General features: G+C 42.1%; 2 protein-coding genes across 2 annotated transcripts; both read left to right on the top strand.

The window, feature by feature from the left end:
• The first annotated feature begins 2,993 nt into the window (after nucleotides 1-2,993).
• LOC133925990 (BTB/POZ and MATH domain-containing protein 1-like) lies at nucleotides 2,994-3,802 on the top strand. Its single transcript, XM_062371725.1, has one exon. It carries the CDS (start codon nucleotides 2,997-2,999, stop codon nucleotides 3,594-3,596), a length of 600 nt encoding a protein of 199 aa, XP_062227709.1. The 5' UTR covers nucleotides 2,994-2,996; the 3' UTR covers nucleotides 3,597-3,802.
• Nucleotides 3,803-10,688: 6,886 nt separating this feature from the next.
• On the top strand, nucleotides 10,689-12,034 carry LOC133925989 (BTB/POZ and MATH domain-containing protein 1-like). Its single transcript, XM_062371724.1, has 2 exons — nucleotides 10,689-10,942; nucleotides 11,291-12,034. The coding sequence occupies exon 2, from the start codon at nucleotides 11,304-11,306 to the stop codon at nucleotides 11,901-11,903; it is 600 nt and encodes a 199-aa protein (XP_062227708.1). The 5' UTR covers nucleotides 10,689-10,942; nucleotides 11,291-11,303; the 3' UTR covers nucleotides 11,904-12,034.
• The last annotated feature ends 1,389 nt before the right edge of the window (nucleotides 12,035-13,423 follow it).

The raw sequence follows: 13,423 nt of genomic DNA, 5'->3' as shown, positions 1-13,423 counted from the left end.
TGCGGGGCCACCAAGAATGATAAATCCCGTCAAGGAGAAATGTTTTCTGGTAGTGATAATGACGCACTCCTAGTGAAAGAAATGTTGTAAAATGGTATCCAGGAAATCATAAATAACCAACGTTGCAAACTTTAACGTAAGAATCGTGGTGTGTACTGTGTAATGCGGCGCTCTCGCTCTGCTGCTTAGGCCAACTCTAACAGAATCGGCAGATTGACAAATTCCAGTACTACAGTTCTTTACGGGCTACTGTACTACAGTACTTTACGGGTAAATTGGCAAATTTCAGTGTTATAAAGTATGAAATTTTGAGATAACTGTTGAAGTTGGCCTTACGCGCCATATATAATGGTCAGCTACATGATTGCACAATACTCCTTCCGTTCACGAGAGGATGTCGTTATGGCCTCTGAACCAGAGAACAACAGATGTTTTCGTACTCTTCATTCGTTTAGTGTTTGGTTTCATGCATCAAATCTTTAATCCAGTTGACGCATGTACCCTTTGTTAGTTTAATGTAGTCTCGTTTGACGCGACTAGCAGCGCTGCCGCAGGGAGCACGCGCGAAGCCAATGCTTGCCTGCTTAGAGTAAATGCTTCAGAACACAACCAACAAGCTAAACGCTATTCCTTCGGTCTCAAAATAGATAATATTTTAAGTTGAATATAAGTAGTAAGGTAAAGGTAAAGTAATCATTTTATCTTTTTTAAGTACTATTTATTGTATGAGAAATGAGATTTGTATTAAAAAGAGAGTTATTTAATAGAGGAGTAAGACTGAAAAAATTGAGCTAAAATTATCTTAAAATTATAAAATATTATATATTTTGTACATAGTAGAAGAGGCTAAAATATTATTTATTTTGAGATGAAGGAAGTATTAAAAATGAATGGAGTGAAGTATTGAAGTAGAGGTACTTTATTCGGTAGGATTGCTCAGGAGTTACATGCCGTACGTGCTGCATGCAACGTCCGGATTGAATCGGAGTCAAATTATGTCGCTTCGGACTTTGCCATTAGGGGTGAAAACGATTGGAAACATGGGAAAACTCTAAAATTATTTTTAGTTTCATATTTTTTAGAAACAAAATTGGAAGCAATAATACCGAAAACGATTACGATATCAGTTGTATCGGAAAATAAAAAAATAATATTGTTGGATCAGTAATATGTCGATATCGTTCGAGAATCGATAATTCTGAACGGAAATACCAAACTGTAGCTCAGAAGTCACACATCTTATACGAAAAGTTTAATAAAGTCACAATGATATGACTACAATCTATAAGTATATGACAATATGACACATCTTATTTGATAAAACACATTTAATAAGATATGTATTTTGAAAATAACCTCATAGTGCAAAGGAGTGGTGTTAAACTGTTGATGGTGGGCTAGGAAAAAGCAAGTGCAGATTTGCATTTCCTACCAAAAGATCAATCCAGGAGTAGTGCAGGAACCAAAATTTAGGTACAACAAACAATAGTCAATAGATCATATTGGTATCATTTTCATCACTAGTCTTGAGACACATGAATCATATAAATAATGAAGAAAAGATTTATGATAAATTATTGATGTGAAGCAATTGACAATCTATACACAATTAACTATTATGATAACATTGATTATATTATGGGAATGAGTTCAAATGTATGTGAGCTCCGTGGCTAGGAGGAGAAATAGGTGAAAATGGTCGGAAACGGTAGAAAAGTGAAATCAGTCAGAAATGATCGAAAACTATCCAAACTGTTTTTAGTATCAATTTTTTTTCGACATCGGAATCGAAAGCAATAAGAATGGAAAATGTCAAAAGAAAATGCTAGAAACATATACAAATTACTATTTTTCAGTTTAGACAGAAGATCTCCGATCGAACAGAAAATTTTGTTGCCATTTTCACCCCTATTGGCCATCTTACCTCTTCCCCAGACGACGCTTCATACGGTACAACTATCTTGTAAAATGTTAGTCTTCGAAGATATTATCCACCCGCATGTAATAACATACTATTCTATATGTTCTTATTCAATGATATTTTAGCTTGTTACTCATTCCATCTCAAAATAGTAACGGTTTAGAGTTGAGCATAAATATTAAAGTAAAAATAAAATAACTATTTTACTCTATTTTAATATTATTAATTATATGAAAAATAAGATTTGTATTAGGAATAAAGTTATTTAATGAAGTGATAATACCGAAAAACTTAGACTAAAGTTATTTTAAAATTATAAAACATTATATATTTTAAAAATTATAAAAAAACCTAAAGCATCATCTATTTTAAAATAAGTGAGTAGTTTTATAGGCAACGACTGTCCATATTACCTTTGTTAAAGGCCAGTCGAAGGTAGTATTAATGCTACTTCATCCTAAACAATTATAGCTGCATGCATGTGTTTTCACGAGTTCCAAAGGTTTGAATACACTCATGTACTCTACAGTTTGTAGTCTGAATAGGTGTATGGACGAATTATAATATTATTGCTTGGAAAAGAAACCGGTCAAATCAAATCAATTGTACGTAATAGGTAAGGTCAACCCTATATTAGTTTCTTCTACATTAATTAGGTGTCCACTAAGAAAAAAATAATATGATAAATAATCTATAAAAAAATAGTTCTTTGAACAATACTAGATAATTACGAGACAATAAATTATTTTAAAGACATAAAAAACAAGCAATACACATGAATACATTAAAAACTTATTTCTTAACATCAATTTCTTATTTTCTCTCCTGTAAAACATTACTACTTCCGAAACAAACATTAGGAGTGGCATAATGAGTTGGGACTTACCAAGTACTAAAACGACTCGCCTTCTCCGTAGTCAATCTAAAAATAATTTCTCGCGACTCGATGTACATGTGTTCAATCCGATCGGCACCCGAGTAACCCTCTTTATAGCTGGCTGGTTCCGTGAGCTTCTAATCTCGGAAATCCCACACTGACATCTGATCGCCTGGCCCGTGCAGCAGTAGTCCATCCATGGGGGCGTCGTCCTCGAACCACGCCGAGGCGGCGGGAGGCTCGCAGTCCTTGCCCCATGACCTTGGTGAGCTCTTGCACAAGGGGACGGGATCGGACGTCACGCTTGTTGTGTCCGGCGAGTCCTTCGCAGCGCACAAGGCCATACTTGCGTCGAGGTCCCCGGTTTTCATGGCCGAGTTCTTTGGCCACATGAAGGAGAAGCTCTTGCAGCGTGTGGAGATCAAGGACATGGAGGCGGCGGTATTCAGAGCCATGCTTAGTTTCATCTACACCGACTCGGTGCCCGAACCTGGCCGGCAGGAGGACGGCATCATCATCGCGCAGCACCTGCTTGTGGCTGCAGACAGGTATGGACTTGACAGGCTCAAATCGATGTGCGAAGACGAGCTCTGCAATGGCCTCAGCGTGGAGACAGCAGCGACAACTCTGGCGCTGGCAGAGCAGCACGGTTGCTCGCGGCTCAAGGATGGGTGTGTCGAGCACATCGCTGCAAACCTTGATGCCGTCATGGCGACCGAGGGTTACAAGCATCTCATGGCAAGCTTCCCATCGGTTATGAATGACCTCCTCAGGGCTGTGCGTGCAAAAAAGAACTGAAGCACCTAGGCGATCAATAGTCCCAATATTTGGTACCAGTACTACTATATACTATTCAGTTGTATTATCCCCTCTGCGTCAATATCTATGCTACTGGTCAGCTTGAATTATCGCATTGAAATTCTCCTTTTTCTCGTTGAGGTCAGCTGTTTGTTCTTTTGAGAGATCGGCGTGATATCTAGAGGGTTGAGCATAATCTGAATCCTCCCAACGTTTCTTTTCCTCCCTTTTCTCCTTTAGTAGTAGTTCACACCTCAACGCACCATATGTACTCACGTTTGTATGCGTTACAACTATGGCTGCGACTGGCGAATCGACTTTCATCCAAACGGCTGCGACGGGTACTGCATCTACGGCTGGATAGAGTATGTGAAAGACGAGCACTTTCATCTGCAACCATCCTTCTGCTTGGCGAACCAAAGAACACGAGGGCTTGCTCCTTTGCGAGTCTTTTTTATATTTTATAGAAGAAAATGCCGTATTTCTACTACCTAAAAAGTATATAGTGATTTTCGTATCAAACAAGACGTCCTGCCTCCCACCTACCATCCAACACATTTAGATCCAATCCAACTGCCACCGTCTGTGTCCTGCCTCCCACCTCCACCTAATAAAAAATCAGAGAAAATCTTACAAAACCCGCGTGTAGGCAGGCTTGAACCGGCTCCCCTCACCCCGTGCCGTCCCCTACGATCCCCCTGCTCAGGCCGCACCCCCATCCCGGAACCTCCCCCTCCCGCCGCTGCCGCTACCCTCAGCTCCACCTCCCTCCACCGCTCTCGACCCCGCCGCCACCCTCTCTGCCTCCCTCCTCCGCTCTCGATCGGCCGCCTCCCTCTCCATCGTCCCCGGCCCCGCCTCCCTGCTGCCTGCTGAGATGCGAGCCCCGCCGACGGAGCCTCCACGCCATCGAGATCTGCGCGTTCTCGAGGGAGGTCGTTGGTTTGGCCCACGAGATGCCCGTCGACGAAGAATTCCATTGGCCAAGAATTCGTCGGTGGCTCCGCGCGCTTTTCAGCTGCATCCACCCTTGCTCTGGCAGATTTGGTGTCCTCAAGGCAAACCCATGTACAAGCTCTCTCTCTCTCTCTCACACACACACACAGATAGGAGAGCAGTTGATTGAAATGGAAATACTTCCCCTATCCTCCCTTTTTTGTTTCCAAATTTCTTCAAGGTTCCATTCAATTTAGTTAGAATCAATAAAATTGATGTCTTTGCTATCTCATACTATTAGGAGGATCTTTGTGGATGTCATTTGTGTGCTCATTTGGTTAAAAAAACCATCAAGCGAGCATACTCGGGCAGCAAGCCCCACTGAGACTACCGGGGCTAAGGTACAAATCCATCATTTGCTTGGAGTATAACAAATTCATCTTTTGTTGTTGAGGCTATTTTGCATTGGTCTGCATTTTTTGCTTGGAAGACATCATCTGCCTATTCGGCTCCTCCCTGTTGTCGCCTTCAGCTGCTGGAGCTCTCTAAGGGTGGAGCCTCTTCTCACTTTCCACTTTTTTCCTTCAATTTTCTAACCCGGAACCACCTCAGATTGACCAACACTACTACTTTCAACACCCACAGGTGGAGGTTTCTAATGATGTCGCTATACTATCAAGGTCAACGTTCCAGCGAAATGGCTGACAGGATTCTAGCTTCCATCAATCGATTAACACTTTCCTCTTTCGTCAAATCATTATATTGTTTCAATTTGGTTTGGATTCATGTATATCTCTCAGGTTGGATATGTAGTGAGCATGTTTGTTCAGTAATGAGTTTTTTTTTTGAAAAGTTATTGGTTGCTAAATTTGGGTTTATGTTGGCTTCAATAACAAAAACTGAACCGATTAATATCAATACGTTGAGGGAAATTTCTTCAAATGTGTGCTTTCGATATTTTTTTCTATGTCGCATGAGAGATGTTTGGTGTTTTAGATATGTTTCAAACTAACTCAGCTGATGACGATGCTATTGTTTGTATAGAAAGCAATCTTCAAGAATTTCCTAGGAATCATTTCCATCTGGGCTTGTGACACAGAATTGTTGAATCTTTTCAAACTGGTGCGTTCTGAAGATGCCAGCTGTGTCTCTTCCATGTGATCCAGCTTCTTTCCCGAAGAAGGTAGAGTACCCAGCATATCTATATGTGCACAATGTTTTATTTCTCTAACAAAAGTCATATAAAAATATTTGGGCTTTTTCCTGAGACGATGAATCAACAACTACTTGGTGTCTGCTCCTTCTTAGTGCTTACATTTTAATTGTGATTGGTAAGAATAGTTTGTGAAGCTTCATTTCTCCAGTCTACTAGGATTTGAAGATGTTGCAGGTGCTGCAACGGTGGGGTGGCAACAATAGCCAATAATTTGAGGCAGCAGGCACCATCGCATCGGCGGTTTCACATCTTGTGGATGTCGGGGTTAGGGGGAAGGATGCACCGTCAGGGATGACGAGAGCGATGATTAGGTGTTCAACTGCGCGTCGTTCTCAAGGATCCCAATGAAGGGATGTCTCGTGGAGACCAAGCAACACTCCAAAGTTGTACTACATCTTCCTCATCGCCTCCATGATGTCGAGGAGTCTAGGATCATCACAACAGTGTCAGAGAGCTCTCACAATCTTTTAGTTTAACATAGTTCACCTTGCTTATTCATTGCATATCACAAAAGTTCACCTTGCTTATTCATTGGACATTTTATTTCTGAATTTCAGTAGAATATTCAGGTTGCTTATTCATTGGATATTGCAAAAGTTCACCTTGATTATTGCCTTACATGTCGTGTTTTGGTGTTATTCTGGTAGCCCTCGATGCTTAATTTTAGACGTATTAGTCCCTGTAGTTTTGTACAAAATTGCTTATTTCATATTTGATGAATCTTGAATTTAGCTTGTAGACTAATATGTTGGGGTGTCATAAGCGTTCTTTATGTGTCAAGATGATCCCGTCAGACGTATGACAAACAAATGAGGTTTTCATTATGATCTTACCGACCAAGAATGAATGATCACAATCACATTCTTTTACTTGTTTTAATTATTATATTTGTACGAGTGAATGTTAGAAGTGTTGGACATAATCATATTTGTACGAGTGAATGCCCTAATTGTGCATCCAATGTACAGATTCCATCTAAAAATTGTTCTGATGCTTGTATCATGCTTAACAGATGTTTCCAAAAATGTGGGAAACACAATGCAGCTCAAATGTCAATGTACAGGTTAAAAGAGGGGGAGATAGATCTACTCTGGTAACAAAAATCAAAATGAAAATAGGTGCCTTCAATCGTTTGCATCGTCTTACTTAAACATGTTTTGTTTATGTAGCATTCCTTGCCAGAGCCCAAGTTATGACTGCTTGCCTCAACTGAGTATGCATTTTCAAGAAAATTCACTTCTGTTTTCTTTGGGGTTAACATGTAATATGATTCTCAGTAAGTGTTGCATTTATTGCTGCCCACAATTTCTTATTTTTGTGTGACCCGAGAGCATGCTTTTAGCATAGCATTCTTTTTGCTTGTGTCAGTCAGTAATGGTGGGCAAGTCATCGTGGAGTGAGCACTAATAAGGACTATTGGAGATCCAATTGGTCAACAGCAAGGTGGGTTCTCTTCCTACTGATATTGGTTAACTAGTTATGTTTTGTAGTAAGGTGTATGTAGGATTAGTGCTTCATGTGACTTGATTATTTCCTTAGAATATTCCTATTAGGGATGTGTTCATTATGAACACAAGGTACCTAATCCTTTGATGAAGCTCTGTATCTGATACATGGTTCGGTACTAGACACTTAAAAAATTGGGCTATAATATCCTAGCAAATATCCAGTTTTTGAGAGTGTCTAGCAGCAAAGTTAAACAAATTATGGGCTATGGCTAAAGCCACATTGATCAGTGTCCTATAGCAAAATTTTCTTTTATTTTGCTCGTGCTCATTTATTTTTGCTTTCTAGGTCATATTTTATCTAGTCAACAATATTATCTTATGTAAATTTTTGTCTCCCGGTGCAACGCACGAGTACTTAACTAGTATGGGCCAAAGTTTACAATGCGCATTAGGCCGAACGTTAGGTTGTGAATTACAATTTAAATCAGACAATAAAAGGATAAGCGACACAGCACATTATCCTGGCCACAACCCCTCAGTATGCGTCCATCTGCTGCCTGCCCATAGCTTAGCACGATAAACGTTCCCTGCCCCATTACCAATCTGGTATGATGATGTGGTCCCGTACGTACGCGCCAAATGCATCACCTTGTCTGCTCTTCCTTTCCTCAAAGCTTTTGGATCAATTTTTTCTACATAAAATTTCTCGGAAAGAAGAAAGAAGCAAATAAATTTCAGATCAAAAATATGGAAGAAAGTTTTTAGATAAAAAAAGTTTTAATCAAAAGACCTGGGCACACTAGGCAGAAAACATGGCTATCCTTGAATTCGACAATCCGTGGAGGACCACCTTTGTTGTGCCATGGTAAGCCCTCATCTCGCATTCAACCCTTGGGCGCCACCCAACCTACCTTAGCCATCCCTGGCTAGGCCCAGACTCAGATCTGCTGGGGCCAGCTTCTGGGGACGCCCCCAACAGATCCCAGGTGCTTTGCCCGAGCTTCGTCTCTCTCTTCCAGTCTAATTCGTTGGATCCAAGGTGAGGTCATCCGATTGTTACATCAAGGTCGTCAACCATACCGTAGAGAGTTCTTTTTTTTTCTTCCAAAATAGTGGTAGGAGTGTTGCCATCATTAAAGAAGGTAGAGGTTTTTTACATTAACAGAACAACTGCCGAGCGAAAACGGTAAGGAGCAACAACTAAAAAGAGAAAAAAATAGAGATGCCTACAAAAAAGAAAAATTAACACCGAAGGGATGGATACAATATTGTAGCAAACTTAGATGTTTGGCGCCATCTTTACTCCTAGTTTTGTCGTGATCTCATCTATCATCAAAAAAGAAACTTGAACCGGCTGCAAGCTCTTGTTCTGAAAATTTCGTATGTTCCTTTCTTTCCAGACGTTCCAACATGTTTCGATAAAAACTGAATTGGCTACATTCCAATTGTTCTTGGAGATTGCCGGTATCGTCTCTTCCCACCATGCAGCAACTGAGGCATGTTTATGCAGGAGCGTTGCTCTGAATTCTTATCTATGTGACCAACAAGTGATATGCTCTCAAACCTCTTTTGAGAGCAAGCCGCAGAGAGTGGTGTTCGACTTCAATGCGGGTGCCATATTTTAAATCTTGTATTAGACCATCTCCAACCATATTCCTTTCATTTCGTTCTTTTCCTGATTCTCCTCCCCGTTCCCATGCTCTTTATTTTTTCTCATTTTCAACAGCTTCCCTTCAAAGTGATTCGTGAAGAGAAAGTAGAGAGAATCTCAAAGTGGAGAGAATGTAAGAGAGAATCCCTTCGTGAAGGGAAGCTGTTGGAGCACTGAAAAGAATGAGAATCCCTTCGCGGAAGGAATGGAACTCGTGAAGAGAAATCATTAGAGATGGTCTTAAAGGCTCGTCCTCCCTGCTGCTAGCTCTGCCCTCGAAGCGCCCAACGTTCAAAGTTCAGCACATTTGATGCACCAGATAGACATTCGCCTGATGCGGTTCAACGTGATCTCCCTGCAAGGCATGATCTTTCTCCCTTGCCACAAGAAGATCATGAATGGACGCCGATCAGACGTTGCTACTGGTGGAGACAACTGCAAAGGTCTTCAATTTGGGCTTCCCCTGCTACAACAACTTTCACTCTGAAGCAGCAGGTGCTTGTCCACGACAGTCTGCAAGGGAGATCCTTCAATTGCTTCTCAACTACCCACTTCAAGGTGGCATGTCGATAGCCTACTAAGTTCTTGTGTTGTCACAGGAATGATCATCAGGCTTACTACTGCCCGCTCCTCCACAGCCTTCCGTTCCACTGCAAGAGCTTTGCACGAGCCGTCCCTAGCCCTCTCTACAACCAAATTTCCTCTACTCCACCCCAAATACCTCCACCATGCCTTGGCAACCGGGCGACGCATCCCACAAGATCAAGGAATGTTTCACTGTCGTGAACAACCCTGCACACTTGGAACGCCATCTCTTGTTCTTCATCAACAATGCGGTGATGATCTGCATGGGGGGGCTTACGTTCGCGGCTCTCCACTGCAGTTGTGAAGGAGGCCAAGTGCTCCAATCTATCTAGGCGTCCTCCGATCGGTGAAGAAGACCGGGAGATCGGAAGAACTCAGGCGAGGAGAGAAAGTAGGGCGGGCGCGGCCTCGCCCCGACATCCCGCTCCCCCGGCACTCCCCAATACACAGCAGGTGAATTCCTTCATTGAATCCATCACCTCACCACCTCCTGTGCCTCTCTTGCACAGGCCACGCCGGAGAGAGCACACCGTGGGCACGAAGACAGACACCAGTAGAGGAGTACATGTTCAATGAACTGAACGTTGTACGTAAGGAGTTGGGACTTAAAAGATAGCAAATACTAAAGATATGTTTGATTAGGAAACAAAGTAAGATGTGACAGGACAGTTTCTATTTTTAGATAGGAGTCTTTTTTTATTGAATGGATGAAGATAGATAAGAACGAGAATCATCAGCTAATTATATCTTTTAATTTTAAATAATAATTATTAATAATATACTAATCAATATGTACTGACCCGTATTAATATTATCTTTACCATAGTCATTACTAATTAACAATAAAATATGCTAATGAATCATAATCATACTCTAATTAACTTATTAATTAATACTACCTAGCACATTAACCCTTACAAATTCTAATCTTATACTTAATAAGTAATACAAACATACTAATATCACTAATTATTTTACTAATAAATTTGATTAGCAAAGATAAATAACTTCATCTCAGTGATTCGTACAAATAGCTTCATTCAACGTATTAAGATAATATTTTTTAAAAATAAAATTTTTATCCCTCCTATCTCTAAACCAAACCAAAAAAAAACAAGAATTGCTCCCTCCTATCTCACCCCATGAACTGAAACAAATGCACCTTAAACTAAACACACCCTAAGACGACTCGGCTTCTCCCTCAATCCGAAAATAATTTCTTGTGCTCGCTCGCTCGCTCGTCATCGCGCGGACTAAAGGCGTAAGACCCACGTGCAAAAAATTCTTTTGACATTCCTTTTCCCGTTTCCCACCTCCCACCACCGCCCTTTCCCCACTGACGCCCACGACCAGATCGAGCACCAGCTGCCTCGCGCGTCCTACGCCTGCGCAGGTGAGGCCGGCCGGCCGACAATCTCGCCGCCGGTCCCGTCCTCGTCCTCCTCCCTTTTCTCTCTCCGTGCGCCACCACCGAGATTAGGCGCCGCCGCCGCCGCCGGAGGGGGTGTAGGTAGCCCCAAACCCTAGATTTTTCAAGTTCAACTAATTGTTTTGGTTTTTGTAGATCAACTTGAATCTTTTAGATCACTGGAGACTTTTTTGCATTTTGCAGTTGAAACTTTTTCTCGGGTCAACTTGAAATCTTTTCTGGGTTCTTCAGTTCGAAACATTTTTGGATTTTTCAACATTTTTTTATCAACTTAAACTTGTTTTAGATTTTTTAGTTCAACTCGAAACTTTTTAGATGAACTTGGAACTTTTTTTTTTGGATTTTTCAACCCTCTTTATAGCTAGCTGGTTCCGTGAGCTTCTAATCTCGGAAATCCCACACTGACATCTGATCGCCTCGCCCGTGCAGCAATAGTCCATCCATGGGGGCGTCGTCCTCGAACCACGCCGAGGCGGCGGGAGGCTCGCAGTCCTTGCCCCATGACCTTGGTGAGCTCTTGCACAAGGGGACGGGATCGGACGTCACGCTTGTTGTGTCCGGCGAGTCCTTCGCAGCGCACAAGGCCATACTTGCGTCGAGGTCCCCGGTTTTCATGGCCGAGTTCTTTGGCCACATGAAGGAGAAGGGCTTGCAGCGTGTGGAGATCAAGGACATGGAGGCAGCGGTATTCAGAGCTATGCTTCGTTTCATCTACACCGACTCGGTGCCCGAACCTGGCCGGCAGGAGGACGGCATCATCATCGCGCAGCACCTGCTTGTGGCTGCAGACAGGTATGGACTTGACAGGCTCAAATTGATGTGCGAAGGCAAGCTCTGCAATGGCCTCAGCGTGGAGACAGCAGCGACAACTCTGGCGCTGGCAGAGCAGCACGGTTGCCCGCGGCTCAAGGCTGGGTGTGTCGAGCACATCGCTGCAAACCTTGATGCCGTCATGGCGACCGAGGGTTACAAGCATCTCATGGCAAACTTCCCATCGGTTATGAATGACCTCCTCAGGGCTGTGCGTGCAAGAAAGAACTGAAGCACCTAGGCGATCAATAGTCCCAATATTTGGTACTACTACATATTCAGTTGTACCCCCTCTTCGTCAATATCTGAGGCAGCTACTGGTCAGCTTGAATTATCGCATTAATAATTTGAAATTCTCCTCTTCCTCGTTGAGGTCAGCTGTTTCTTCTTTTGAGAGATCGGCTTGATATCTAGAGGGTTCAGCATAATCTGAATCATCCCAACGTTTTTTCTTTTTCTTTTCTCCTTTAGTACGACCGGCCTGTGGTCTGGCCAATACGTCGCGCTAAGGCTCATGCACTTGGGCGAAAAAGCGCGCGCGGGCAGCCGCGGGGACGTGAAGGCGGCCTCGGCGAAGATAAAATTTTACAGAAATCTTTTTAGATAGAGTCTGACGGCTTGGATGTCGGGGATTGATGGGAAAATCGTGCTTGTTTCCTTGCTTTTCAACGTGGGCGTTACTCTTCGGCGGCATTCAGATTCAGGGCCGGCGGTTTGGAACGCGAAACAGGAGAGGCTGCGGCCTCGTAGGATTTGTGCATGTAAGTTTGCTATTGTCGTGGAATCATTGCTCTACGAGCTGCCGGTTCAATGCTCCATATTGAGAATTACGTCTGTTAGTGAAGTCGCCATCAGCTGATTCTACCTAGGTAGACGAATGTTTATCTAGGGCATGCTTGAATGATTCTATAGTTCTCTAAATTTTATACGAAGTGCGGTAAACCACAAATTTACGTGGACAAAACGCTGGCCACAAATGTTGCAAGAACTTCAAGGACGCTGGCTCAGAGAGAACCCCTCACACACAAACAGAAAAAAAAAAATGCAACAGCTTTACATACGTCTTTCCTGTAACATCATCTGGATAGCCGTTACTTATCTCTAATGATATTAAGGAATAAACATGTAATAAACTTTTTTATTTAAATAAGATCCACAAGAGACCTTTGATGAAGACAGGTGGTGAGCATACAGTGAAGATAGGTGGTAAGTATACAGAGGAGGAGGTCACACACAAATAGTTGCACCCCCTATGATACACCACCACCGCGGAAGTCAGTGGCTCAAGCACTTCCTCGATGATTTTTTTTATCTTTTCTAAATTTTTTAAGATTACATGTTCGTTTCAAAAATAATGAAGTCTACCCTACAGTCGTCCGTTCAACGAGTGACACCAAGGTCCCACCCGTTGAACGGGAAACACCTTGTGGGCTCTGCCTGACAGTGCATTTAATAATCAGGGAGAGGAAGATCTCGCTCGTTCAGCGGATGATACCTTCATATAATTAGTTTTTTAATAGAATTTATATTTGGTAAATTGAAAAATATTGCACATTAATTTTTCTCAAATTTTTTTATTTAGTTGGTGTAAAAGTGTATGAATTTTTTTTGTACAAGTGACTTTGTGGGAATACAAAATCTAATTTGTCAAACAATAGAAGTTATGAAGCACAAATATTATATAACCCGGCACGAAATTTACATACAATAATAAATATTATATGGGACATGGGGTTTTTCATCGCTGCGCGA

The sequence above is a fragment of the Phragmites australis genome, chromosome 8 (assembly GCF_958298935.1).
Source record: "Phragmites australis chromosome 8, lpPhrAust1.1, whole genome shotgun sequence".
NCBI lineage: Eukaryota > Viridiplantae > Streptophyta > Magnoliopsida > Poales > Poaceae > Phragmites > Phragmites australis.
Note: the sequence above shows the minus strand (reverse complement) of the source record. Positions and strands in the feature narration are given on the sequence as shown.